Below are 27,584 nucleotides of genomic sequence, written 5' to 3' on the forward strand. Positions count from 1 at the left end.
AAGAACACGATTCCACGGGCCACGGGCCCGGGCCCACAAGCGCAGGACTGTCTGTCACTTGTTCTACTTCCACACTGAGAAGCAGTGAACCCTAATCTCTCTCGATTGCTCCATTGCTTCGTGTTCAAGGAGAGAAGAAGAAGAAGAAGAAGGAGGAGGGCTTGAATTCTATGGCGGAAGGGGTTGGTTCCACGCTTGTGCACGTACTGGTGGTGGCGCTTTGCCTCACTGCATTTGGATTTGCCATTGCCGCCGAGCGACGGCGTAGCACTGTAAGCTTTTTTTTTATTTTTGTTGTTATGTGTTTGTAGATCATTGAATTGTTTTTTTTTTATTCTGCTGCTTTGTGTGGGAATGGTGATGATCTTGGTGTTTGGTTAAAGTTGGGGTTTTTAGGTGTAGAGTGAGATTTAGGGTTTTTTTAAATCTGTGTATTTAGATCTTCTGATGTATTGTTTGAGTTGAGTTGAGTGAATTAGATGTTGGAATGGAGGAAAGTTTGGTGCTTTGTTCTTTTTGAGTGATTAAGGAATTAGGGTTGTGATTTTGATGTATTTGTTTCTTGCGTTGTGTTCTTTGGTTTAGATGATTGGAAGGATTAGAAATTTGAAATCAAGTTTGAATTTTCTTTGTTTTTGTTTATTAAATGAGGTCTTTGTGTGTGAATGGCTTTGTTTTCGAGATTCGTCAATGAAAGTGATGGCATTTTAAAGAAAGTTTGAGAATTCTTCTCTTCATAGTTTATCATGTTTTAAGCATTGTATGGGATAGTTTTTATGTAAAGTCGGCATTAGAGAATTCACTACATGATTCCCTTCGGGTCACAACAGCAAGGTTTGGTTAGAAAGTTCCAGAGACGTGGCCTTTTGCTTTTGTGTCTTTTTCCATGATGAAGTTGGTGTCTTGAGCGATTATTTCGCCGTGACAGAGATTTATCCTTTAGTATTGGCTTCAACTAGATAGAAAACAATAGCTAAAGTTTGTGTTTGGAAGGTAGAAGGCAACATTTGAACTTTAAACACCAACTTTTCTCTTTGTCTTGGCTCTTGACACAAAGTAAGACTTCAAGCATTGATACTGTTCAATTCTCAATTCTCAGGCTGGGACTAGAGCACCTAGTGCACTCTTCTTTTTGCTTTTCACATTTTGTGATTTGTTATTGTTAAAATCTGGATGTGGTAAAAGATGAATGGCAGCTTCATATCCATCTTTTTGGTGTTGTTGTTGTTGTAATTTTTTGTGATGTGGTGTACATCATCAGCATCATCTTCTCAAGATTTTGTAAACTAGCAATGCCAACAAACTTCTTTTTTGGGTCCTCCTGTTCAAGCCTTTAAGAGATGCATGAACATAAGTGTATATTTCTGGCTTTAAATGCTTTTTCATTACTTTCTTCATTGAGATTTTGTTCTGTTTGTTATATTTCTGGCTTTAAATGCTTCTTTATTAGTTTCATCTTTGAGATTTTGTTTTGTTTGCTATATTTCTGGCTTTAAATGCTTTTAACATTTTTCTGGTAGCACTCATTAGTAAGCCTTTTTCTCGAGTTAGAACTCACCTTTAAGTTGGTGACTTCAAAAGATCTTAGCTCATCACCCATTTTAGATTTCTAAACATTGTTTTTTTTGCAAATAAATAAGCTGTGTCTCTCTAACAAGCAATACAATCAACAAAAACATCATGCATTCTTGTCTTTAAAAAAAAATTATTTCATTTGAATTCACAAGACCACATAACACAACCGAGTTGTTTTTCCTTTTTGCAGCTTTGGCATGTCAATAGCAGCAAATGACTCTGGTTTCCAGATAATGAATAGAACATGCTTCTAGCATTAGATTTTTGCTAATATCATATATGGTTTTATATTATACTAAATTGAAAATTTGATCCTCAACCAAATCCCATATTTATGCAACAGGGTACCATACATCCGGATCCAAATACCAACACCACCTACTGTGTTTATGATTCCGACGTTGCTACTGGTTATGGAGTTGGCTCCTTTCTTTTTCTCCTCTCAAGCCAGTCACTGCTTATGGGCGTCACAAAGTGCATGTGCTTCGGCAGACCATTGGCCCCTGGTGGAAATCGAGCATGGTCAATCATATACTTCGCATCCTCATGGTGAGCATCCGCGTTGCTCTGAAACAATTTCGCCTTTCCATTTTCACATTGCCTTGGTTTGCATTGCTAAGAACTTAATTCCTCTCAGGCTGACTTTCTTAATAGCCGAAGCTTGCCTTATAGCGGGTGCAACGAAGAATGCATACCACACGAAGTACAGGGATATGGTTTATGCTCAGAACTGGACTTGTGAATCCTTGCGGAAGGGCGTATTCATCGCCGGAGCTGTCTTTGTGGTCTTCACCATGATACTCAATGTATACTATTACATGTACTTCACCAAAGCGACGAGCCAGGCCGCACATAAAGCAAATCGAGCAAGCTCTACCGTCGGAATGGCAGGCTACACCTGAACATCAGACCTACCCGAAGAGGCTAAAATTTCCCAAAAAAAAAAAAATTATTAAAGTGTGTTACCGTTTCTGGCAAGTGTTTTGTCATTGTTTATATGAACTTGACTTTGTTGTGAACTGCAAACCTAGCCTTTCCATTTGGGAGTAGCAGTTTAGAAAAACCTTGATTGTTATTTATGATATTCATGCTGTTTTATATGCCCAGATATTTCTCTACAATATTTTGTTTTCTGTAAAATTTTATGATCAGAAGTGTAAAATAGTCATGTTAAACTAATAAATTAAAAAAAAAATGAATAAACAAACTGAGTAATTGTGCATCAAATCACACCTAATTGGTTGTGATACTTTTGAACTATGCACACTCATTCAATTAAATAATAGTATGATTAGCATCTAATTAATTGACTAAGCTTGAGTCTAATGATAAAAATTTAAATTATATGACAAACATACTAAGAATTGCCAGGATCAACCCCAGATAACCGGAAAATAATGGCATTGCATTATATATTAATGTTTGTTGTGTTATTTTATTATGCAAATTGAGACTCGGAGGAAAACATCCTCCGTTTTTTATGACTTCAAATTTATATAGCACATGCTGCCAGCTCCTTTGCAGACTTATGGTTCAATGTATTTAACCCACTATATTTACATGCATATATAAATTAAAGAACACGTGGGATGTTTTTAGATTTCAAATCTAAAGATATACATTCAATTGTGACTGATATTCTATGCAAAATATTAAATAGTATTAAATAATAATTATATAGTATATAACAATAATTTTATATAATTCCATATACAAGAAATAGTCATTAAACTATCATATAACAACTACTATCAAACATCTTTAGAGAATAGCAACTCTAAAAATGTACAAATAGTTAATATTTACCGTACATATTATATTTATAAACTAAGATACTAAGAACATAAAATTTTTTAAAATATTTAAATACAAATTTTCTTTGAACATAATAATTTATTAATTATGTGCTATTTACTTAAAAAGCATCATGTATGTATGGTATGTATATATATATATATAAGGTTTGGTATTCTAAGGATGTATACAGGTGTCCTCTGGGGACATCTTTTCTCTTTCCTCGTTTCTCTCTTCCCATCTTTTTCTCTCACCATGTTTCTTTCTCATTGTATCGCTCTCATCATCTTTTTCTTGCTCTCTTTTCATTCCTCTCTTTGAAAAATTAAAAAGAAAAATAAAATAAAAACAAAAACCCCCCCCCCACTAATCTACTCACTCATACTTTTCCTTTTCTGGGGATATCCCAAAAAAACATTTAGCCTATCTATAAATATGTTTAAGTCAACTATATAGGTACATAAATTATTGTTTATTAGAAATATTTGTTTACAGTCGTTGAATGATGATCTAATGTTATTATTTATATAAATACTATACAAATTTACTATTCATGATTAATGTGTACTATTGTTAGATATAGTATCTTAACCGTTGGATGATGAACCAATGACTACTATAGACATTTTTAAATTTTAAATCTATGAACACCCCTAAATCCTAAATGATGAGTTATATATATATATATATATATATATATATATATAAATAGCCTATATATATATATATATGATAAAAAAAAGAACTTTTCATCACATAGGATAATTAAAACACTAAAAAAACACAAGAAAATTAAATAAAATTTATATACAATCCTCTTTAGTTTCCCAACCCCAACTATGACTCCATCCTTTCTCTACATATTTTTCATTTCCTAAAATTCTATAAAAAAAAAAAAGAAGAAACCTACAGCCTGAGACCCAACCGACACGTGTCATCAGGCTGGGATCTATTAGCCGGCGGCTCAAGCCCCAAGCTGAGCTCAAGCCCAACCTCATCCTCTTCCACCGGCTCGGTTTGGCTCAAATGCGAAGAATCCATTGAAGCCACGCTACTCCCCCCATCTTCTTCGACTCGGCTCAGCTCCTCTCCAATTTTCACGGCTTCAGCCAGCTGCCCTCCCAATTGCTTAATCGGCGCGCCGCTGAGCACGGCTTCTACGGCTTCATGGCATAGCTGCCAGCTCCCACCCGTCAGCAACCCAGCCGAGCCATGAACCGGGTTCACCACCCTCCCACACGCCTCATACAACAAAGACCGAAACACCCCTGCAATAAATTAATCCATCAATTAATTAATTAAATTAAATTAATTAAACTCGAAATAACAAAATTATTAAATGAATTAGTTGAGACCACAAATAATATATTTGACCATCAGGATGGTTTAATCAATTTAATTCCATTTTTAGTAAAAAAAGGGTTCAGATTTAAAGAAAAATAACAATAAATAATTTTTCCATGAACGAAAGTTCCAGAGTAGGCGAGTGTTAGGTCCAATATAATTTTCTTTTGTTAAAATAAATATAAATTAAGAAAAAAAATTCTACAAAATATGTTAGCATTCCACAAATAATATTATTTACTAAATCTTAAAATTTTTCAATTGTTTCGCCCAATTTATAACATGATAACATTTTTCAATATATATATATATATATATTTGTACACATTTCTGATTAAAAATTATATTTAATTTATATTTTTTACTGTAAATTGCTAATCCGATTGCCAGATTTATAAAAGAAAAATTATTTATATATGTATATAAATAAATAAATAAATAATTTAAAAGTGGATGGAAATGAAGAGAGGATCGGAAAGGGGGGAAAGAGAGAGGGGCAAAACCTGGGCGCATGTTCTCCGGTGCGGCGGCGAGAAGGTTAAGGAGTCCGGCGCGGCCATAGAACTTGGCGAGAAAGAGGGTGGCGCGAGCCTGTGACTCCGGGTTCTTGATCCAGTGCAGGCATGGCCGGATCGCGCAGGTCTCGTTGCAAGCTTTGCGCAGGACTCGGCAGCCGTTGCAGCTCGTCCTCATCGTTCTCCGCCTCCAGCTCCAGCCCTAGAGCTCTGATGATGGAGAGGGATCTGGGCCAAAGATTTCTATATATATATATATATATAGAAAGAGATGGTGATGGTTTTTGGGGGAAAACAGCAGCGGGAGCAGTGGTTTTGGAGAAAGAGAAGAGGTCGAGGCGCGTGGTCTACACGTTGGATGGCAGCCTCGTTTCTTGCCACGTTGGCTTCGATTTTTCATCTTTTTTACTTTTATACCCCCTCCCCTCCTTCATTTATTCTGAATTATTTATTTATTTATTTGCTTAATAATAAATATCAAAATGGTATATATATTTTGCGTTTTCTAACCTTTAAATCCCTCTGATATAAAATCTGCTCTTTTGATTCTCGTATTTGCATATTTTCATTATTTAACTGTAAAATCCGCTCTTTTAGTTCTCATATTTGCAAATTTTCATTTTTTTGGCCCATTTAGTTCATCAACTGGAAGGACCAAAAAGACAGATCCGTCAGTCAATTGGAGGGATAGAAATGTGCAAATACGAGGACCAAAAAGACTGATTTTATATTAAATGGACTAAAAGGGCAGAAAACGCAAAATAGAGGGATCATTTTGATATTTTAACCTATATATATATATATATATATATGACTCATCATCTAGGGACGCCCCTAGATTTCAAATCTGGGGATGTCCATAATAGCCATCGGATGGTAATCTGACGGCTCTTATCATTATGAACAGTAGAAACCGCGTTCTACAGTTTTGTACAGTGATAATAAATAGTAAAAAGATGTACAGTGACTATATAGACAATCTTCATAATATATATGGTTTAAGTTATGTACGCAAGTATGAAGATGATTGTCACTATAGATATTTATTTACAATCGGTTCAATGATAATTAGACAACTATTGTTTATAAAAACACTGTGTAAATTTACAGTGCATGATTATTTGTGTTGTTTGACATTGTTTATGAATGTATTGTAGCGGTTCCAACATCTATTATCCCTAGATTTAAAATCTAGGAGCGTGTCCCTGGACGATGGATCTATATATATTTCATATTAATATTTAATTTCGGTTTCTATATTACCCAAATGGTTGGTAGGCAAGCGCTAAAAAAAACATTAATGTGAGAAGTTTAAGTTTCAAGTTCAAGTCCCACTTGACATAGTGGATTCCCAGTTGTGGATATAGAATTCCAACTCAAACCTTTTGTGAACAATCAATTCTTGATATGTGCTCAGGCCACTAATTTCGCTTGTCACATTTATAAATATATATATATTATTTATATATTCATTGAATTAATGGATTGTTATTATTTGCTGGTAAATGAAAATTGATTTTTTTTTTCTATTTATGGTTTGCGAGAAAGGGACGTGTTTTGTTTAGGGAAATGTTGATGAAATGAAGAAAGTGAGGAAAGTTTTGATTTGCTGAAATGTGCATTTTTGGTGTTCAATGATAGTGGAAATGTGATGTTGCTGAAGTAGGGTTATATATATATATAACTATATAAGTATAAAGATTGAATAAAATTTTGAAATATTTATTAGAGAAGAACAACACTTGAGATGAGGCATTTCGAAATTAAAATAAAGGGTTTTTCTATACCTCCACCCACCGTATACCATTAAAATATATTATAGATTATATAAATATTGATTTTTTATAATAATAAAATAAATAAATTTCTAAAAGTATTCTCTGGAATGCTAAATTTTATTTAAATGTAATTAATAAAATTGGCTTATTCGTTTTAGAGGTATATGTATAATAAAATCCTATTTTGAAGGATATGCATGCTATTTGGTTTAATTGAGAGATACACACAAGATTACGTGGAATCTCATAAATATATAAAAGGAAAAACTCAAAATAGATAATAAAAAATTGTGATCACTTTTTTATATGTTTTTTAAATAAATATAAATAAATGTCAAATTTTAAATTAGGAGAAAAATGAAATACCAATCTTAATCTTTATATCATAAAGGTCATACTTTTTTATATACTCCCCAAATTCTATTTACATATATTTATTTATTTATTTATATTTTTTATTTTTTATATATCCACCTAGAAAAGCTGTGAAGCATTAAATGTATATATTTTTCAATATCTATCTTTTGTTCCTTTTTTATATGTTCAAGTAAATAGTATGTGAAGCATTAGTATTATTATTATTTTTTTTTTCAAATTTATCCTTATGATTTGCTTTGAATTGATTTTTTTAGATAAATAAGATAAGGGTTTTGGGATGCCCGTGTTTGGAAGGGAGGTAAAGGTGAAGGTAAGGTTTTAGAGGATAAAATTAAGATTTCAAAACCTATATTTAACTCCTATTTTTAAACACCATTGAGCAAGATTTTGTAAAGTTTATGGGCTAAATTGCCCTTGTAAGTTTATAATATTTACTATTATGACAAATTACTCACCATCCACGGCTATAGACCACCTATTTGTTACATCGGACTATCGGTCATTAGAGTATCAACCACCGGTGATCTACCATCATTGGCTATTGTCCACTAGGCAACCAGTAGACACAGATGACCTGTCGCTATTGTCGGTCGGTGGCCATCGGAAGCCCATCACCACTAATCTTGGATATCCCATTATCCCAGTAGAGAGAAATTAATAGAATATTGATAGATTTTTAATAAGGGTAATTTTGGAATGTTGATAATTTTTTTTTTATAAATTTGATATTATCAACTAATTTTAACTATTTTTTAATTTCATAAATTGATTAAAAACTCAAAGTCGACATGTACATAAGACTAAATTGAGACTATTGAGTAGTAACAAAACAGTACTTATTGTGATGAAAATATTACTATTGAGATACACACATTACTTGAAAGTCATGGATATTTGATTTATTTTTAAAAAGTGCATGGAACCTTTTTTTTTTTTATTGCATAGATAAATATAATAATAAAATTTAGTCCAAAAAAATAAGTAAAACAATTTCAAAAATTCATGGGGCTATACATGTAAAAAAAACATTTGTAGTTATGACATTATTATTTAAGTCCCCCGGGTTTGAGGAATTGAGTTCGGGGCTTGGTTGGGTTCCTGTGGGCGCGCACCGGTTTAGTTTTCATTGCCGCCCTCCACCTCCACATCTTCATGTCATGGTTATTCACTTATTCTTATAATAATTTTTTAATCTTATAATTAATTATTAAGGTTGTGTTTTGATAGATATCTAATTATCCAATAAATTATTTTTTTTTGGTGTATAATATCTTACAATTCTCTTATTATTCAATATCCATCTTTATCCAAAATCAACCTTTTTAAATAAAAAATTTCAGAATAAAACAAGTGTAAAGTAATATTCGACTATAACCTTTCCTATCATGCACTTATTTATTCATAAATCATTATCCATTTGAGCTTCTAGGAGATATATATATATATATATATATATACTTTAAATGATTATCTATTATAATAATAATAATAATAATAAATAATAATAATAATAATAAAAAATTAATATAAATACGTAATAAGCATGCATTTCAAACAGTCCATGTTCTCATTCCTTCATTCCGTCCGCATTATAAATTAATGAGATATATGCTATGCTTTAAAAAAATCACAAGGACTCCAACTTTGAAAGCTATGAATGCCTCAAAATACTATAAACAAAGAACAAGTATTTATATATTTTTTTTTAAAAGGCTAAATATAAATTGGGAGTTGAAGTCAATAGTCACATTAAGCTTGTTTCCTCTCCCTTTCCTTAAATTTCTAATTTTTCACTAAAAAACAAAAAGCTATGATTTTTCAAACCCTTTTTTTTATTTGAAAGTGACAGACATTATATATTTCAAGTGTGTGTTCACAGACCAAAAATTAATCTTTTATCCATGCACTCTTAATTTGAGAAGAGAGATTTAGCTTGTGGGTCTCCACTCACGACTGACAATTAAATACTATCAATATTTTCAACCAATCTTGAATTTGAGACATTTGTATGCCTTACTCTCGTTTTTCATTTAAGACTAAGTATTACTAGGCTATGAATTTTTCGGTGTTTTTTTTCTTAATAAAATTAATATTATTTTATTAAAAATTTTAACAATCATTTGATATATTGGTACTGAATCCTTCGTATTCTGTCCACATTTGTCAAAAAAAAATAAATAAATAAATAAAAAAAATATCAATAATAATAATAAAAAAACTCTGCCCGAATCCGAGACAGTCTAATTCGGATCTTGCGGCTGGACCCGTTAGCATCGTTGGGCCCACACCCGCCAACCCGCACCCGGTCCTGCCGTCCCTTCCCTTCCCTTCGACTCGAAAGCTCCCGAAGACTCAGGATTCTCTCTCTCTCTCTCTCTCTTGCTCGCTTCCCCTTCTTCTCCTCCTCCTCCGTCTCCGAATAGCGCTATAGGCCCAGTTCGAGCACGCATCGGTGAGTGCTAAGATCTCCATCTCTCTTGATCTTCTTCTTTTTCGAGATCTAGGGTTTTATCGGAACCTTTTGGACTTACTTTCTTTGAATATCTTGTTATTTTGAATAGTTTCGTATCCATGATTAGGGTTTCATATTTTTGTCTCAATTTTTAGGGTTTTCGACTTCTCTGATCTCCAGCGTTGATGTGTTTGTAGATATATGTTGTGTTTTTTTTGTCATTGATGTTAGTATGGCGATCTGGAGTTTCTGAATTGAGTTTGGGTGTGGGAATCGATTGGTATCAACGAATTAGGCGAAACTACTTGTTTCTGTTATTCCATTGTCTGATCCCTTAAAGATGAAAATTTTGTCTCTCGCTTCCTTAATGTGTTTGCTGCTTTTGTCTGTTTGGTTATTTTGGAGGTGAGTCTTGCTCTTTGTTTCAGGTTTCTTTTGAGAGAGAGAGAGAGAGATTGTTGTTATACAAGCATTTTCTGTAGATTATATGGAAGAACAACTTGTATAGTAATGAGCTGAAGGGGAAATGGGATTGTTCCTTTTGGGAATAAATTATAGATTTTGAAGCATAATAAACCTTTGTCGGCTATACCTATGGGATTGAGAGAGAGAGTGTGTGTGTTGTTATACAAGCATTTTCTGTAGATTATGTGGAAGAACTACTGGTATAGTAATGAGTTGAAGGGGAAATGGGATTGTTCCTTTTGGGAATAACTTCTAGATTTTGAAGCATAATAAACCTTTATTGGCTATACCTATGGGATTGTTCCTTTTGGGAATAACTTCTAGATTTTGAAGCATGATAAACCTTTGTCGGCTATACCTTTGTCGGTTATACCTTTGTCGGTTATATCTCATGTATCCGTTATTTTTTTTTAAAACACTTTATTGTACTGTTCCATCATTTCAATACCCTGCTGAGATTGTGGTTTTTTGATTAAAGGATGAATCTCCTAGTGTGTTTCTTGTAAGTGAAAGACTGCATTTCTACATTACCATTAGTTTTTGCTGGTTTTTTATTGTTTGATATTATATTTGCGTGCCGAATTTGTTAACCTTTGTTTAGTCACTCCATTATACTCGACATACAATATGGTAAATTGGATCTTATTTTTTGGTTATAATAGATTGTTTTACATTTATCTTCTGTTCTGGATAGACATTTTTTTTTTTTATCTTCGTCCATCTTGGAGTGCTTTAGTGGGGTGAATTATTCTTTGTTTTATTAACAAGATGAAAATCTGTTTTTGTGTACATTATTTTCTAAATATGTCTTTGCTGTTTTTCTGTAGCAATTGACAATGGAGATATTGTTTCTGAAGACACTCTTGAACAGTATATCCCGATTTGACCTTTTATCTTCAAGCAACAACATGAAAGTTGAGATGGTACGAAGATATTACCAAAATATTGATAAGATGTTGAAGCTTCTGAAGCCTGTACTTGAAGGTGTTGCTGAAGGAGATTTGAATGAGCAAAGAAGTAAGGTTTTGCAAGAGCTAGATGCATTTGTCAATGAAGCAAGAGAGCTTATTGAAAGTTGGCACCACATGACGAGTAAAATTTATTTTGTATGTCATCTCACCTGTTTTTGGAGATATATTTGTTCTCTTACCAGCGAGTATGCCATAATTAACCATTTATCATATTCACATCAAAAGCAAACAGGCCTTTGCTTAGAAATTTGAACTTTCCAATTGTGACAATAATTTCTATTGTAGGGTTTGAACTTCTCGTTGTTAATGCTTTATGCTTGCCTTAACATTTGATATGTGAACTTCACATTTTAGCACATTGCTAGAATATTATTGTTGTAAATTTATTTTTTGAAGATTAGATTGTCATTTTTTTTTAAATTACTTGAGGAATTGAAAGATTTCATTTAGATCTAGGTGACATATTTAGGCTTGCTGTTGTGAGGGCCTTTGGATGCAAAGTTGGTGCTATATTTCATGTTAAGGCAAAGAATACTGTTTTGTTTTGCTACTTGGAGTTAGAAAGTGAGTATTGATGATAGGTGCTGGTCCTAAGTTATAGTTTGGAGTTTTTGGAGTTAATTTTTTTTTTTTTTGGTCTCAAAGGGATACATGCCTGGTCTTGTTTTGATCTTTTTCAGATCTATGTTTTTCTTTGGGATATTTTTTTTTGAAAATTTTCCTATACAACTCCTTGAAACATGATCGTGTCATTCTGAATATTTTGCTGTTCTTGAATGAATGGATATATTAAGCAGCTTGGGACACCCTTACTCTGTTGTGCCACCTATGGGTTTTATGGCTTATATCAAGCTTTCCTTTCTCCAATTTGACATTAAGTCTTTTCATTTATGGCAAGATTGGCACATGGTGTAAAATATGATCTTACAACTTTGCTTCTTGTACCATCCTGTTCTGATATGTGTGTGGCTTGTCTAATAACAACTCTACCGTCAACATCCTCTTTTTTGTTGAAAGTTGTAGGGACTTGATAAGAGCTATTATTGAACTTTAAAAAGGGCACTTTAATGATTCAAATCAGTGTTATTAAAAACAAGAAAGACGGTTGCCGAGGCGCTTAGGCGAGGCCCTAGCGCCTTGAACACCCTTAGGGTGAGGTACCTTCAATAAGGCGAGCCTAGGCGAGCGCTTTTTGCCGGGTGCCAGGCATATAAAAGGCGCACCTGCCTTCTTTTTTCCTTCTCTATTAGCCCTATATTTAATGCTTTTAATTAGTGTTAATTGGGATTTTGAAAAGGCACACAAGGAAGAAAATAAATTTAGAGGAGAAAAACTAGGTGATTTTTAAAAGGCGCACCTATTAATAAGGAAGGTAATAAATTTAGGGGAGAAAAGTTAGGCGAAAGACACACCTACTAATAAGGAGGAAAATAAATTTAGGGAGGAAAAGTAGGTGATTTTAAAAAGGCACACTTACTAATAGGGAATGAAATATTTTAGGGGAGATAAATTGGGTGCTTTTTTTTTAAATAATGAGTGACTTAAGGGATTAACTAATTAATTAGAGAAATTGAAAAGGTAGCAAAAGTTGCACTCTAAATTTAGTGATAAAGTTGAAGCTAGTTTAGATGATGACGATGACAATATTGTAGAATTAGATGACTTATGAAGATAGAATTTGGACTCTAAAAACCTGAGTAGTTCTAGACTCCTAAGAAATGTTTTACTTGACTTTATGTTACGCTTTGCTCGACTTAAATTTTTCCAAAAATTATATGTGCATGTGTATATATATAGAAGTTATTTATTAACTAGAGGTTTACTTCACTTAGGCGTTCCCCTTTTGTGGCGCCTCTCGCCTCATGCAATAAAAAGTCTTAGCATCTTACGGGCGCTTAGCGCTTTTAATTACAATGATTCAAATTGAATGTCACATGACCAGGTTATGCACATTGAGGGAGCTTTAACAAAGATACAAACCTTGGCGCTGGATGTATGTGAGCTACTAAAAACTTTGCCTTCATCCGCTGTTGATGAATCTACTTCGGAATGTATTGAGGTAATGAATGTGTTCTGTGGCCCTGAGTGTGACTCTATTTGCAATTTGGATATGTTACCAGTCTTTAGTTTTTTACTGCATCCTTCTGTCTAGTTATTTTCTTCCTGCATTATTTCAGCAATGTGTGCAGAAAATTCAGCACGTGCATTGTGAGTGGGTATCCAACATTATAAAAGAGTCTATAATAGATCAGAGAGAGAAAAGGATACCAAGGCCTGAACAACTGGAGAAGGTTTCAGACTCTCTAAGCTTATCAACAAATCAGGAATTGCTAATGGAGGTTGTTGCACTTGATAAACTGAAGTCAAAGATTAGTCATGTTGAAAAGCATGGGGAAGTGGAGCAGATTGATCATATAATTGCGCTCGTTACCCATATGCATGAATGCTTTGTTAGAGTAAAACAGGTGCATAGCATTAATGGAGTGCCAATTCCACCTGATTTCTGCTGTCCACTGTCCCTAGAATTGATGTCTGATCCAGTGATTGTGGCATCAGGCCAAACGTATGAGCGTGCTTTTATTAAGAAATGGCTTGACCAAGGCCTTACTGTTTGTCCCAAGACACGTCAAACACTTGTGCACACCAATTTAATTCCCAATTACACTGTCAAGGCGTTAATTGCGAACTGGTGCGAGTCCAATGATATTAAGCTGCCTGATCCTATAAAGTCTGTGAATTTAAACCTGCCCACTGCTTTTATCAACTGTGCAGATTTGCATGATAATGATTGCAATAACAACCATTCTGCTCATTCTCCCAGGAGCTCTCCATCTCCAGATCCTGATGTTGCTAAGTTGAGTTCACACAAGGATGCGATGTCTTCAAATGGTTCACTTCAAGAAACATATCAGCCTGAAAAGCCTCTAGCTCATCACAATCTGTCTACTGGTTCAATTTTGCCAACAACAAATGGGTTTGAGAAAGATATATCAAGAATGTCTCTTAATAGCTCTGATGGCTCGCAGCAGTCCAACTCAGAAGTGAGGCATGTTGATTCTGGTGGTCAATATTCTAGTCCATCTAGAGATAGTGGCTCCCCTGATGACGATAGATTTCAGGGACATAACCAAAGTGTTTCTGCTTCAGGTGCTGTTGCAACTAATGATTCCCTTCCACCTGGTGGAGATGCTAACTTGGTCTCACGGGTTTCAAGTGATCTGACGCAGTACAGTAGTGATAATTCTGGGGAAGTTGTACGAGAAGCACCAGCTTCCACTGCACCTCTGAGAGAATCTGCATTCCCATTGAGGCTGTCTGAATCCCGTTCAAGAAGCCAAACAATCTGGCGGCGCCCTTCTGAAAAGTTTTCCCCAAGGATCATATCTTCTCCATCTATGGATTCTAGGCCTGACTTATCTGGCATTGAGACACAAGTTCGGAAATTTATTGAGGATTTAAAAAGTGATTCAGTTGATTTGCAAAGAACTGCCACAGCTGAGATTCGACAGCTTGCTAAACACAACATGGAAAATAGAATTGTCATTGCTAACTGTGGAGCTATTCCCTTGTTGGTTGGTTTGCTTCAATCAACAGACCAGAAGATTCAGGAGAATGCAGTCACAGCCCTTTTGAATTTATCAATTAACGACAACAATAAAACTGCAATTGCAAATGCCGATGCCATTGATCCTCTCATTCACGTGCTTGAGACTGGGAATGCGGAGGCAAAAGAAAATTCTGCTGCCACGCTTTTCAGCCTTTCTGTCATTGAGGAAAACAAGGTCAAGATTGGACGCTCTGGTGCTATAAGGCCTCTGGTGGAATTATTGGGAAGTGGAACCCCCCGAGGAAAGAAGGATGCTGCTACAGCTTTGTTTAATCTATCAATATTTCATGAAAACAAGGCCCGCATTGTGCAGGCTGGGGCTGTTAGGCACTTGGTTGAGCTAATGGACCCAGCTGCTGGCATGGTTGATAAGGCTGTGGCTGTTTTGGCAAACCTGGCCACAATACCTGAAGGCCGAACCGCAATTGGTCATGAAGGCGGGATTCCAGTACTTGTGGAAGTAGTTGAATTGGGATCTGCACGAGGGAAAGAAAATGCTGCTGCAGCACTGCTTCAACTCTGCACAACTAGCAACAGATTCTGCAGTCAGGTGCTTCAAGAAGGTGCTGTGCCACCTTTGGTGGCATTGTCACAATCAGGCACTCCACGAGCCAAGGAAAAGGTATGTCTGTGGCATTTTCTCCATAAGTTAGATCCAAATTGTTTAGATCTTATGTTTGCTAAAACAAATTAATTATTACTTCAGCAGTGTTTCACGCTAAAGAAATTAAAGGGATTTAAATTTGGACTAGGTTGTAGGTTTCTGAAGTTTAATTCTAATTGATGTAGATTACTTGTATTTTGTAATTTAGCTGATTGGAAAAGAAATTTTATTTGCTTTGGTAGTGAAAGGGATCCCTAGTGTAGTTCTTTTGCAGTGCCCTAAATTCAGTTGTTAACTAAATTCAAATGTTAAATTGATGCTCTTGTTGTATAATATCAATGGGTTCCAATTGATAAATCCTCAGTTTTGTGGATTTTGCTGTGGATTTCACTACGTAATATCTGTCTGGCATCAGGTGACCTACGAAATCATTTTTGTTCGTAATCTTGCTTTCTGTGTTCCCCAAAAACCTTGCAAGTGCGTCAATGAGCGAATCATATATATGTAGAATGCCCCTTTAGGATTGCAGATTTTCATATTGCTGGTTCTTGATGCCTGAATTTTATGAAACTGAGGTATTCTGATTTTAAATTGATATAGGCTGCCTTTGAAAGAGGAGTTCCATTGCCTAATTTATTGAAAGATAGTACATAGACCATATTTCGTGAGATGCAATCCGATTTCCTTTGTTGCATCCTTGCAAGTTCTTTAGACAGGAACCGCTTCGTATCTGTTGTTGTAACAACTAGAACTTCATTGACAGAAATCTAATTATTCTCTCATAGCAAAGCGGCAGCAAATATTATCTGAGTGATGTGAATTAGGACTTTACTTTGTATACCTCGTATCACATATTCTTGGTGATGAATGATTTCTTTTTATCTAGTAAGATTATTCACACAAACAGCACAGACATTCACTCATGATGCCATGATTTCATTTTCTATTAAGAGCGTCTAATGTAGACTCTGATATGAATTTCGATGCCCATGTTCTCAGGCTCAGTCTCTTCTCACCTACTTCCGAAGTCAGAGACATGGCAATGCTGGGAGGGGATGATCTTCTAAAAGACGCATTTTACACCCATCTGCCCTAATGTAATTATGAGTTGGATTTTAGAACTGTTGTATGCAGTGTCAAGAGAAATGCCTGTGCCGAACCGCACACAACTGTTTGAAATTGGCTATCTGATTAACTAGCATTGGTTGAAGTTCATGCTGGCATCCCCTTGTGTAGAAAGGATGTGCTGATCTTGATCTGTAAAGTGTTCAATTGGCTTCTCTTGTTGATTATTTTTTTCCCCCCTCAGTGATTGTTGTATATGCTTCTCCATAACTTATGTATCATTTTTCCTTACTGTTGCACTGTAACTTTCATTCTTGAGTCCCCCTTCTTTGTTTGTCCAGTTTGAATTAAGTTATAGACAGTACCAGATTACAGCGTATACATTAGGATTGATTCCAGTTTTCCACATCACTGCAATTGCTTTATAAATACCTTTGAATTTTAGTTACAGACAAAAATATTACATTTTTTTTTTCTTTTACTTGTCAATTTTATTTAATTTACATCGATTTAAAGAGTTAATTGCATTTAGTTAATAATTTAAAATTTATAAAAATTATATTAACTTTTCAATATTATCTTTATGTTTTAAAAAATATATAGTTGAATATAATTTATTGGAAGTTGTAAAAATATATTAAATATAAATAGTAAATTTTAAAAAAATAATATTTAATATTGCATTAAAAAAAAGAAGACAGTATTTATGTTGTTTTATTTTGGAAAACTTAATAAAGAATTATTTTTTTATTTTCTTAATGATTTTACTCCTCTACAGTTTGGGAGAAAATTGAAAAAAAAAAATTATCATTATTTTCACTGTTATATTTTTAACTTGCAAACGAGTACGTGAATCTAGGCCGTCGGATTGTCCATATATTTCTGATAACCCCGCGCGTGCATCGCACGTGTACCACCCTTTGTTCGATCCCCTCAAAATGAGCCCCTGTTGTCTCTTCCTTGCTGGATCGCTCTTCTGTTCTCCGACACCACAAAGCATCAAGAATTCGATCCCTTTTCCAAACGAACTGGTAATCCTCTTGCCCTTTTGATTGTCCTCTTTCCTTCTTCAATTGAAGCACCGTTCTAGGTTTTCGTTTCTATGGATTGTTGGAGTTATTCGTCTTTTTTTTAGTTATTATTTAATTTTTTTTTTCAGTTATTATGTGTGTGTGTGTGTGTGTGTGTGTGTTTTTTCAGCAATTGTATCCGAAGATGGAACAAATTAGTGATCTTTATTAATCTTATTGCTTAAATCTTGTTGTTTCTTGTCTGGTCGTTGAGCTAGGGTTTTGATTCATAGCAATGAATTCTGTTGACCGAAGAGTTGAGACTTCACAAAAAAAAAAAGAAAAAAAGAAAAAAAAGAAGGTTTTTTTTAGTAAGGAGTACTGGTGATGTGCTTCTTCATTGAATGATTTTAGCTTCTTGATAATGGCCCTGATGTTATCCATAGTTTTGTTATCATAAAATATTTATGTTTTTTATTTTGGACATGTAATTTGCTATGAATGTTAGTTTGTAATGTGTGGTCTGAGACTAGGTTGGAATTTTTTCTTCTTTTAATTTTTAAAATAGATGACATGACCTTTTTTTAATTTTTCAATTGTCATTGTCATCATCATTATTATTGCAATGCATTATTTGCATTCAATGGGCTTATCTTGTCGTAAGTTCGATTGCTTTTTCATTCTTCATGTTTTTTGGCTGCACAATGTTCACTATTTTCAATTATGATTTTGCATTTGGTTTTGACTTCTTGGAATGCTTTATATATATTTGGCATTATAATATCTTGATGAATTTTTGTGTTTCAGATTATTTGGTGATTGTTAGTTATTTAGTTCTGATAGATTTATATGGATGATGAGAGGTCATATGCTTATGGCCATGGGAAATCTGTTGGTCATAAGAGAAGATCTTCCTTCCAGTTTGATAATGGAAAACACAAGCGTCAGAACTTCAGCCATGATTCAGTGACTTCTAAACCTATTGATACCATATATCGCATTCTCTGCCCTGCAAAGAGGATTGGTAGTGTTCTTGGGAAAGGGGGAGACATCATCAATGCTCTTAGAGAGGAGACCCATGCAAAGATTAGGGTTGCTGATGCCATTCCTGGTTTTGAGGAGAGAGTAATTATTATCTTTAGCTACCTGTCAAAGGAATCTGAATATAATGACTCTGATCCGGAGCCTGACAATGGTTATCCAGCTGAGGAGGAACGTGAGGAAATGCGGCCAGATTGTCCAGCCCAGGATGCTCTTTTGAAAGTCCATGATAGAATCACTGCTGATGATTACATCCGTGGTGGAGTGTTGCATGAGAAAGCTGAACGTGATCATGAGGATGTCATTGCACGCATTCTAGTTCCTAATAATCAAGTTGGGTGCCTTCTTGGTAAGGGCGGAACTGTGATTCAGAAACTGCGAAGTGAAACGAGAGCTAGCATTCGCATTTTGCCTGCGGAACACCTCCCACCATGTGCTATGCGCACTGATGAACTTGTGCAGGTAATGCTTTCTTTATCTGAATATTTTAAAAGTACCTTTGCCTCTGAAATTGTTCTTCATATGAAGAACAGATTTAACACTTGAACTTTTGGAAATTTTGCTCAGTTGGAAATGATATGATGACAATGTTTTCATCTGCCTGCTAGAGAATTTTATTTGTGCTTAACATTGCCAAAAGATAGTCGTTAAAATATTGTTCCAAGAATTTTGGTCTGTTCACCATCAAGCTCAGTTGAACATACCAACACCATTCATTTTTACTGCCTCGATGATGATCAATATCAAAAGCCTTTTATCATCTTAGTTTTGTGAAGCCCTATTAGTCTGGCATTTATCTTTAGGTTATTAAATCCGTAAGCATGATTCATTTTGTTGAATTTTTACCAACATTTTCACAGCCATTTATTTTGCTTTGCATTAGTACTAACTTTGATCTTGCTACAATTAGATGAATTCTAAACAAGTGAAGCATTTTTTTTGTAGCCTCTCATAATTAGTTAATATGTTTTCTTTTTCCATTTGTCCTCTAATGCATTTAACTGAAAACTTGTATATTTGGATTGATGCTGCAATTATATCCATGTGCAGGTTATGGAGTCTTGTTACTTTTTCCCTTCTAAGAAATTTATGTTTGGATTATACTTTTCAGATTTCTGGAATTCCACATGTTGTGAAGAGGGCTTTGTATGAAATATCTTCTCTTTTGCATAGGCATCCTCGCAAGGAGAACCCTTCTCTAGAAGATCTTATATTCGCCAGTACCAATGGGTTGTATACACCTGGTCCCTCGTTGCCGCCTTCAATGTCTCAGGGAAATCAAGGATGGTCTCACAAACATCCTGGTCTGCATGAGATGCCAATGCCTCGGTTTGGTGGATTTATGAATAAATCACCAGGATATGCTCCAGGTGGTTATGATAACGGTCACGCTAGAGATAGTCATGATTTATCAGATGAATTCTCCATGAGGATTTTGTGTGCCACTGAGAAGATTGGTGGGCTAATTGGTAAGGGTGGTGTGAATGTCAGGCAATTAGAGCAACATACAGGAGCTCACATTCAAGTTGAAGATACTGGTCCAGAGGCAGATGAGCGTGTGGTTCTTATTTCTTCAAAAGAGGTAAGTATTCCTAGATTATACCTGTTATTGATACTTTGTAGGTGCCCACACTTTTGTTTGTTTAAGACGGCAATGCAAATAACTAATGTATTACTTATACCCAGGCTTCTTGGGATAGAAATTCCCCGACAATCGTTGCTATTCTTCAACTTCAGGATAAGATAGGTGCAACATCTGAAAAGGGCACCATCACAACAAGGCTTTTGGTTCCCTCAAGCAAAGTTGGTTGCCTTCTTGGACAAGGTGGCAACATCATTACTGAGATGAGAATGAGGACCCATGCAGATATTCGAGTTTACTCCAAGAATGATAAACCAAAGTATATACCTTCAAATGAAGAGCTTGTGCAGGTGATGTATACCGCATTCTTTGGTGCCAGTCCACATTTCTATCCAATTGTTGATGCCATTTATAATTCCTTTCTGCTGGTTCTGTTATTATGTATTTTGGTTAAAGTGTTCATGCTTTGCACTGAGCATTTGACTTGGGCTAACACAGATATCTGGAACAAATAGTGTAGCAAAGGAGGCCCTAATAGAGATAGCGTCCAGGCTTAGAGAGAGAACCCTGAGGAGTTCCACAAATCCTGTACCTCATGGCTCTTTTCATAGAGGTGCTGATTTTGATGATTTTGATTCCAGAGTAATTCCATCATCCACTATGGTTAGGCCAAGGAACACTTCCAGCTATCGACTTCCCAAGGTACGAGTAGATACTCTGCTTTTAAATGACTAATACTGTTAGATGACATATCAGTTATGCATGTTTCTTTTGGAAACTGTATATTCATCTCTACATAATCTCTTTGCTTAATTTTATGAATATATAATGTGTATTGTGCTCTAGTTGAGTTGTGATATTCATAAAAAAAATATAATCATGTAATGTTGCTAGGGTTTTAATTTGTTCATTTTTTTTTTAAAAATCATGTAACTTGCCTAGATTTCCTCATTTTCATGTAATGGATATCCAATCACTCATAATTTTTCTAATGGTTTGGTATCAAAATATGTTTGATCCTCACAACCATATTTCTTGCTTGTCCATAGTTTTTTATTTTGGCTATTTGTTAGCAGAAATAGTGACTAACAATCTAGTATGAGATGAGTGCTTGAGTGCTTTTTCCTACCAAATGTTGACTTAACACCTTCTGGCATAAGATGACCTATGAGATCTTTTTTGTTTGTTTCCATGATCTTTATGGCTATTTTGGTAACCTGAATTACCGAGTTGAAAGTCATAGATTGATTGATTATTTGGAGAGCACATAACAAATTGTAGGAATGGAATATTGCTTTATAAGATTTGATATTGCTTTAACTGTTTAATGGCTCGTTCGTGAGTTATGTTTTCAATCATATGATATTGGCATTGGTAGAAGTAGAAATTTACGATATGTAGGCTCTATCATCCAAGATGACGGGGAACTTGTAGAAGACATCACAAATAGAATTAAAGTAGGATAGGTAAAATGGAAGGAAGCTTTTGGAGTTTTATTTGATTGTAAAATATCTCTTAGATTGAAAGGTACATTTTATAGAATGGTTATTACACTAGCGATGATGTATGGGTCAAAATGTTGGGCTATTAAAAATCAACATACTTAAGATGAGCGTGATTGAGATGATAATGTTGAAATGGATGTTAGGCGTTAATTAGGATAGACTGATTAAGGAATGAAGTTATCCGAAATATATTAGGAGTGGCACCTATTAGTGACAAGTTATGAGAGAATCGTTTAAGATGGTATGGAGATGCCCTAAGGCAACCAGTAGATACCCCATAAAGATAGTGGAAGCGCTTTAGGTGGAGTGTCGGAAAAAAAGATAGAGGTAGACCTAAACGAGGTGCAATAAAAACTTTATGTAAGGATATGTTTGCTCTTGCTTTATTTTGTCTCTTGGATTTTCGTAGAACATCATTCAAGGGAAAGATTCATGTAGCCGACCACTATTAGTTGGGACTAACGGTTATTGTTGTTGTTATTCCAGTCCTCTCATGCTGAATGTAGTTATAATTCATTTGTCTAGTCAGGAGCCACTCTGAATTCAGAACTAATTTTTTTTAGAGGGATTCTGGGCTGCCATATGAATTTCATGAGCGTCCTGGTTCGCTGACACGTGCTGGGTATCCTGGACCTATGGGCGTGGCTGGGTATCAGAGTTCTGTGAGTGCTGATGGGTATAGAAGTCCTGCCAGTGTATCCAGGTATGCTGGTCCAGCGAGTTCGGTGGGGTATGGTCCTTCAGGTGCTGCTGGTTACCTGAGTTCTGTGAGTGCTGATGAGCGTCCAGGCCCTGCTAATGTATCTGCATACCCTGGGCCTGCAAATGCCACCAGGTACTCTGATCCTGCAAGTGCCACCTGGTACCCTGATCCTGTAAGTGGTGCCAAGTACCCTGATCCTGCAAGTGCCACCTGGTACCCTGATCCTGTAAGTGGTGCCAAGTACCCTGATCCTGCAAATGCGGCTCGGTACCCTGGTCTGCCAAGTGGAGCTGGATATCATAATGCACCAATTCCTACTGCATATGATGGACCTTTGAGGAGCACCACCAGGTTGGTTAACTTCTACCATGCAATTAGAACTCTTTTCTGATTTAAGTGTTTTGTGATTGCCCTTCGGTGCATCATCCCAGGTACTCTACTATGAACAATTCTGTGGAGATTAAAATTCCTATGGGTGTTGCACCTACGGTTCTTGGAGTGGGTGGGAGCAATATTTCAGAAATCTCTCAGGTAGACGATTTATATGTATTTATTGAATGAAAAATTTATTAGTCAGACAAAACGTTAAATGGATAAAGAATGAAGGTGTTCATGACATATATCTAATTCCTAACCGTAGGTCCGTAACCAAACCATTTTAGCTAGAGAAAATTCAAGTGAGTCATGTTTAACAGCTATAAACAATACTTCTTTCCTCATTCTATTGGAAAGTACATCTTTTTATTATCTGCTAACTGAAAAACACCCTCTAAGAGGCTCATGTTGTAATTTGTTTAATTCTAATGTTACATTATCAGTAAAAATAATAGCTAAGTCCTTTTGTGATATCTGTTTTACTTATAGATATCTGGAGCGAGAGTGCAATTACGGGAACCACTTTCTGGTGCATCTGAGTGTGTTATTGAGATATGTGGTTCCTCTGATCAAATAAAGGCAGCACAAAGTCTCCTTCAGGCCTTCATAGCATCTGGTGGGCGTGATGTGCCTCCACCAACATATGTGCCTCGTTCGTTCTGATATTTTTTTGGGAACTATGTCTCTCGCGCAACTCAGTTTATGGTGGTTTGGCCATTTGTTCCTATGGCATATTCAGCATTTGATGTCAGCCAACATGTTTAATTACCCACAATTGTGTTATTATCTGATCTGCATTGTTTAATGTAGGAAATAACAATCTTTTAGGAATTAAAGTCTGAGTTAAGTTGTGATCACTGTATTTTTTTTTATTTTATTTGAAATGAATATTGTAACTCTGAAGCAAACTGAAAATTCAAGGATTTGTTGGCAACATTGTAGATGGATGATGTTCTGCTATTCTTCTGTAGACTGCATCAAAATATTAGCAGTGCCACTAATTGTAGGGTGCTTATTTCATTGTCAACGATGCTAATCATTATTGATGGTGCAGTTGGCATTACTATGATCCTTAGCTGCCCTGAGGTATTTTTTCCCTTCCATTGGATTTCATTTTACTTTCATCAACAAATGGGGGCATAATAATCTTACTCTTTCTTTTATGTCTGGATGCTTAGCTATGCAAAGCTAGTAATACCTGCAAATTTGATTTTATGAATGCAACCATGCAAGAGTGGCTGGTTGATTAATATGATAAATACCAATCAGGAGTGGTTATAGTAATTGTAGTTTGCTATTAGTATTTGCTTGTACAGTTTGTTGTACTTGCACAACTTGCTTATATTGCTGTTTGAATTGAGTTCCATTGATAATACTGACTGTATGCAGATATGTGACACTAGCGTGTGGTTGCTTCAGAAGAATTCGATGGGCAACTTCTCATGAACATGGAGGTACGCTTACACCTATGTTTCCTTGAAAGTACTGTGGTTGTTAACTAGCTTATATCTGTCATTTGTTTGTCCATTGTGTTTGAGCTTTTCTTTTTGTTGAATATATCACATGTAAGTTCAATTTCTCTTATACCTTACACATTTTTTTTTGCCTAGTGTGTTTGAAATTCTGTCTTTACTGAGTATATATATAATAATTTCTCTTGTATCTTACACATATTTGTTTGCTCAGTGTGTTTGGGCTTTTGTTTGTACTGAGAATATCATGTATAAGTGCAACTTCTTTCATATCTTATAGCTTTGTTTGCTCAGTGCGTTTGCGCTTTTGTTTCTGCTGAATTTATCATATGCTAGTGCAACTTCTATTGGTGGTAATTTTTCCCAAAAATATGGTAAATGCTGCTTGGATTGTCTTGACATCAATGCTCCACTTTAACTATTGAGTCACTAGTGCATGCAAAACAATAAAGTTGTGACATAGTTTAGTGTACTGTAAGTTGTACCAGATCCTCAACTTTCACGTAACCCAAGAAAGAAGTCATAATTTGGAATATGTGAATATTGTACTAGTCAATGGTTTTGTAGGGGCGTCTATCATGGCAAAGATATCTGTTTTTTTTGTGTTGCCAATCTTTCATTATAAACTCATTTAGGATGACAAACTAATTTAGATCTGGACTAAAAGCAATGATAATTTTCATAATAACATTGATACTTAGTATTATACAATTGAACTTTGCATAACGAACAAAGGATAATCATATTATTATTAAGCTAATCTTCTTGCATTTAGTAGCCTCCTCTCCAGATGGAATCCTGATGATCAAAAGCCTGTTGTGCAGCGCAATCTGATGCTTTGGAGGAAGTTGCATGATCCTGTGCCATGAAAGAGCTCAAGGTTGCAATGCTAGGCCATGGCTTCATGACCGTCGGGCTCGATGAAAAGTTCGACCCAAGAAGGTTCGATGACCATGGAAATGGGCTCGAGCTCAAAGCGTCTCTACCAAACCAATTCATACACATACTCAGGTCCATCTCCTTGTTGCCATACTTGTGCTTGTTGTTCTCATTAGTTTGCACAGCCTCAAATGAACTAGAATTGTTAACTAGATTGTTGAAGATTGACACATCTAGCTCTCCCACATCACTCAGTGAGTTAGTGTTTGTAGGAGACTCAGTCAAGCTTGTAGGTCTCTTGCCATTAGAGTTCTTTTTGAATACCCTACAAACAACCCATTCTTCCTACAAAGCCATTAAAGGAATGCAATCTTGTTAGAGTACTTATATATATATATATATATATATATATATATATGTACATACAGACATATATCTTGCACATGAGTAAATATTACCTTTGTAGGTCTATAGGGGAACATATATATATATATAGATAGATATACATTTATCATGCGCATGAATAAATATTACCTTTGTAGGTCTGTAGGGGAACTTGGTCTGGTGTCTATACTCATGCATGACCCAATTGGTTTTCTCACCCTTAGGGGCTCTACCCTTGTAGAACACTAGAGTTTTCTTCATTCCAACCATTGCCCCACAATGAAAGATCTCCTTATCTTTGCCTGTGGTTTTCCAGTAACCAGCATTGGTTGCTCTATTGGTCCTTAACCCTGTAGGATACTTCCTATCTCTCATGCTAAAGAAGTACCATTCCCTCTCTCCCATATTTGCCTTCTCTGCATTCCAAACACACACATTGATCACTTAATATAATTAATGAAGCACCAAAAACTTATATGTATATATATATATATATATATATTTGCATCTTATTGTGTTGTAACCTGGCAGATCCCATGGCTCACACTTGTTTAGATCGACTTCGGCAATGGCTCGGGCGATGAAGCCGAAGTCGGACACCTTGTGTGTGAGATAGTAAGTGATGAGCTCTTCATCAGTAGGATGGAACCTGAATCCTGGAGGAAGAGTGGCCTCCATTGTTAGCTAACTGAATTGAAGGTTGTGTGGTATTAGAGAGTTGGATATTAATGGAAGAAGGTAACTGTTCTCTAGAAGCAGTGTTAATCTCATCCAACTCTTTGAAAAAAAAAAAACAAACTATAGTGTATAAACTTTCAAAATTACTTATATGTCCATTTGGGTCTAATGTATATGAATGGGAATGGACAAAAGAGGGAAAGGATTTAATGGGTCTGGTTGTAAATATTGGTGGTGGTTTTGGGCAATTTGGTTGGAAAATTTGGAGTCTTATGGCACACTAGTTTGGGTATCATGTTTGGTCTCACCAAACCACAACAGCTTCTTTCCTACCAGTCAGATGGCCAAAATATAAAAACAATGACCCGTTCCAATCTCCACTTTTTTTTAGCAGCCTCTCTCTCAAGCTTTTAATTCTCATTATAAAATTTGGTTGAGTGCAACCATTTCTCTAGAAAATTCTTCACTCCCATTTAAATACAAATTCTCTCTCTCTCTCTTTCTCTCTCTCTCTCTATATATATTATTATATATATATGTATGCATGCATGTGAATGTATATATGTATGTATGTTTGTATGTATGTATGTATACACACTTATACATATACACATAGATACAGATATGTATGAACTGTAGATTGTGTATAAACCATAGATCATAACTGAAATAATTATAACCGCGTAATTCTATTTCTACTAGATTTATAGTGAAACTAAATCCTAAGCTAGAAATAATTTAACAAACTGTTTGGGGTTGGTACAATACTTAAGGTACTGCTTTGTATATGACTTACATGCATTTATTACATAATATATGTACTGATTTGTTATGAATTAACTAATATTAAATAAAGGTTTTTACTTTTTAAGGGGTTAATCTCTTGCTATGTTTAATCCTAGAATGTTGATTACTTCATTAATTAGTAAAATATTAAAATTAATATAATAATTATTTTAAGCATGCATGTTACATAGGTTATTAGACAGGATAGCGAGTTGAGCAGGCCTTTTACTGATGTTTACTGTATTGATCAACATGGTTGGGTTCTAATTAGAATTGAGGATTGGATCATATACTGGCTCAAAGGATTAAAGCTAATAATTTGAATCTAATTATGTATATATATATATATATATAACCAAGTTTTCTCATGAAAAAATCAGCATAATAAGAATTGGAAAAGTAAGTGTGTGTATATATAAATAACTAAAATGGTTAATTAATCAGTGGAAAACAAGATTAGTGGTGATACTTAGCTTAACCATATAAGCAATCTCCCCCAACATCCATCCACATCACCTATCATTTCTGCTTCATCTTTTCCCCCATTTTCATGAATCACACTTTATAATTAACTAAAAAAGGAAGAAGAAATGTACTAGTTTATTCTTTTTGGTGCTTTAC

General features: G+C 35.1%; 5 protein-coding genes across 7 annotated transcripts; 3 read left to right on the plus strand and 2 right to left on the minus strand.

The window, feature by feature from the left end:
• Window positions 1-23: 23 nt before the first annotated feature.
• LOC120280067 lies at window positions 24-2,675 on the plus strand. The gene is made up of 3 exons (XM_039286791.1): window positions 24-272; window positions 1,919-2,124; window positions 2,213-2,675. The coding sequence occupies exons 1-3, from the start codon at window positions 171-173 to the stop codon at window positions 2,475-2,477; spliced, it is 573 nt and encodes a 190-aa protein (XP_039142725.1). The 5' UTR covers window positions 24-170; the 3' UTR covers window positions 2,478-2,675.
• A 1,481-nt stretch (window positions 2,676-4,156) lies between these two features.
• Window positions 4,157-5,492, minus strand: LOC120280813 (LOB domain-containing protein 41-like). The gene is made up of 2 exons (XM_039287763.1): window positions 5,217-5,492; window positions 4,157-4,637 (listed from the first exon to the last, which is right to left on the minus strand). Exons 1-2 carry the CDS (start codon window positions 5,404-5,406, stop codon window positions 4,276-4,278), a joined length of 552 nt encoding a protein of 183 aa, XP_039143697.1. The 5' UTR covers window positions 5,407-5,492; the 3' UTR covers window positions 4,157-4,275.
• A 4,231-nt stretch (window positions 5,493-9,723) lies between these two features.
• LOC120280389 (U-box domain-containing protein 4) lies at window positions 9,724-16,946 on the plus strand. 2 transcript variants are annotated; one of them, XM_039287232.1, is made up of 6 exons: window positions 9,724-9,836; window positions 11,129-11,407; window positions 13,215-13,331; window positions 13,450-14,000; window positions 14,094-15,501; window positions 16,483-16,946. In XM_039287232.1, exons 2-6 carry the CDS (start codon window positions 11,138-11,140, stop codon window positions 16,540-16,542), a joined length of 2,406 nt encoding a protein of 801 aa, XP_039143166.1. In that variant the 5' UTR covers window positions 9,724-9,836; window positions 11,129-11,137; the 3' UTR covers window positions 16,543-16,946. The 2 variants fall into 2 exon arrangements, with proteins under 2 accessions (XP_039143166.1, XP_039143165.1); XM_039287231.1 differs by having other exon boundaries at window positions 13,450-15,501.
• Window positions 16,947-17,468: 522 nt separating this feature from the next.
• On the plus strand, window positions 17,469-25,172 carry LOC120280646 (KH domain-containing protein At4g18375-like). Of its 2 annotated transcripts, XR_005542379.1 has the most exons (10): window positions 17,469-17,579; window positions 18,366-19,061; window positions 19,711-20,181; window positions 20,286-20,531; window positions 20,680-20,883; window positions 22,250-22,740; window positions 22,821-22,920; window positions 23,254-23,850; window positions 24,154-24,218; window positions 25,061-25,172. XR_005542379.1 is itself a non-coding variant. In XM_039287549.1 (8 exons), exons 2-8 carry the CDS (start codon window positions 18,408-18,410, stop codon window positions 23,425-23,427), a joined length of 2,340 nt encoding a protein of 779 aa, XP_039143483.1. In that variant the 5' UTR covers window positions 17,469-17,579; window positions 18,366-18,407; the 3' UTR covers window positions 23,428-24,021. The 2 variants fall into 2 exon arrangements, 1 of the variants encoding a protein (XP_039143483.1); XM_039287549.1 differs by lacking the exons at window positions 24,154-24,218; window positions 25,061-25,172 and having other exon boundaries at window positions 23,254-24,021.
• Window positions 24,230-26,431, minus strand: LOC120280650 (NAC domain-containing protein 92). The gene is made up of 3 exons (XM_039287552.1): window positions 26,024-26,431; window positions 25,650-25,915; window positions 24,230-25,460 (listed from the first exon to the last, which is right to left on the minus strand). Exons 1-3 carry the CDS (start codon window positions 26,175-26,177, stop codon window positions 25,008-25,010), a joined length of 873 nt encoding a protein of 290 aa, XP_039143486.1. The 5' UTR covers window positions 26,178-26,431; the 3' UTR covers window positions 24,230-25,007.
• Between the last annotated feature and the right edge of the window lie 1,153 nt (window positions 26,432-27,584).

Source organism: Dioscorea cayenensis, chromosome 17 (genome assembly GCF_009730915.1).
Source record: "Dioscorea cayenensis subsp. rotundata cultivar TDr96_F1 chromosome 17, TDr96_F1_v2_PseudoChromosome.rev07_lg8_w22 25.fasta, whole genome shotgun sequence".
NCBI lineage: Eukaryota > Viridiplantae > Streptophyta > Magnoliopsida > Dioscoreales > Dioscoreaceae > Dioscorea > Dioscorea cayenensis.

Coding starts and splice junctions, on each gene's coding strand:
- LOC120280646 (XM_039287549.1), top strand. CDS start 18,408: ATGGATGATGAGAGGTCATATGCTTATGGCCATGGGAAATCTGTTGGT. Junction 19,062..19,710: donor GCACTGATGAACTTGTGCAG/GTAATGCTTTCT, acceptor TATACTTTTCAG/ATTTCTGGAATTCCACATGT. Junction 20,182..20,285: donor TTCTTATTTCTTCAAAAGAG/GTAAGTATTCCT, acceptor ACTTATACCCAG/GCTTCTTGGGATAGAAATTC.
- LOC120280389 (XM_039287231.1), top strand. CDS start 11,138: ATGGAGATATTGTTTCTGAAGACACTCTTGAACAGTATATCCCGATTT. Junction 11,408..13,214: donor TGACGAGTAAAATTTATTTT/GTATGTCATCTC, acceptor TCACATGACCAG/GTTATGCACATTGAGGGAGC. Junction 15,502..16,482: donor CTCCACGAGCCAAGGAAAAG/GTATGTCTGTGG, acceptor CCATGTTCTCAG/GCTCAGTCTCTTCTCACCTA.
- LOC120280813 (XM_039287763.1), bottom strand. CDS start 5,406: ATGAGGACGAGCTGCAACGGCTGCCGAGTCCTGCGCAAAGCTTGCAAC. Junction 4,638..5,216: donor ACCGGAGAACATGCGCCCAG/GTTTTGCCCCTC, acceptor AATTTATTGCAG/GGGTGTTTCGGTCTTTGTTG.
- LOC120280067 (XM_039286791.1), top strand. CDS start 171: ATGGCGGAAGGGGTTGGTTCCACGCTTGTGCACGTACTGGTGGTGGCG. Junction 273..1,918: donor CCGAGCGACGGCGTAGCACT/GTAAGCTTTTTT, acceptor TTTATGCAACAG/GGTACCATACATCCGGATCC. Junction 2,125..2,212: donor ATATACTTCGCATCCTCATG/GTGAGCATCCGC, acceptor AATTCCTCTCAG/GCTGACTTTCTTAATAGCCG.
- LOC120280650 (XM_039287552.1), bottom strand. CDS start 26,177: ATGGAGGCCACTCTTCCTCCAGGATTCAGGTTCCATCCTACTGATGAA. Junction 25,916..26,023: donor TGAGCCATGGGATCTGCCAG/GTTACAACACAA, acceptor TTTGGAATGCAG/AGAAGGCAAATATGGGAGAG. Junction 25,461..25,649: donor TCCCCTACAGACCTACAAAG/GTAATATTTATT, acceptor ATGGCTTTGTAG/GAAGAATGGGTTGTTTGTAG.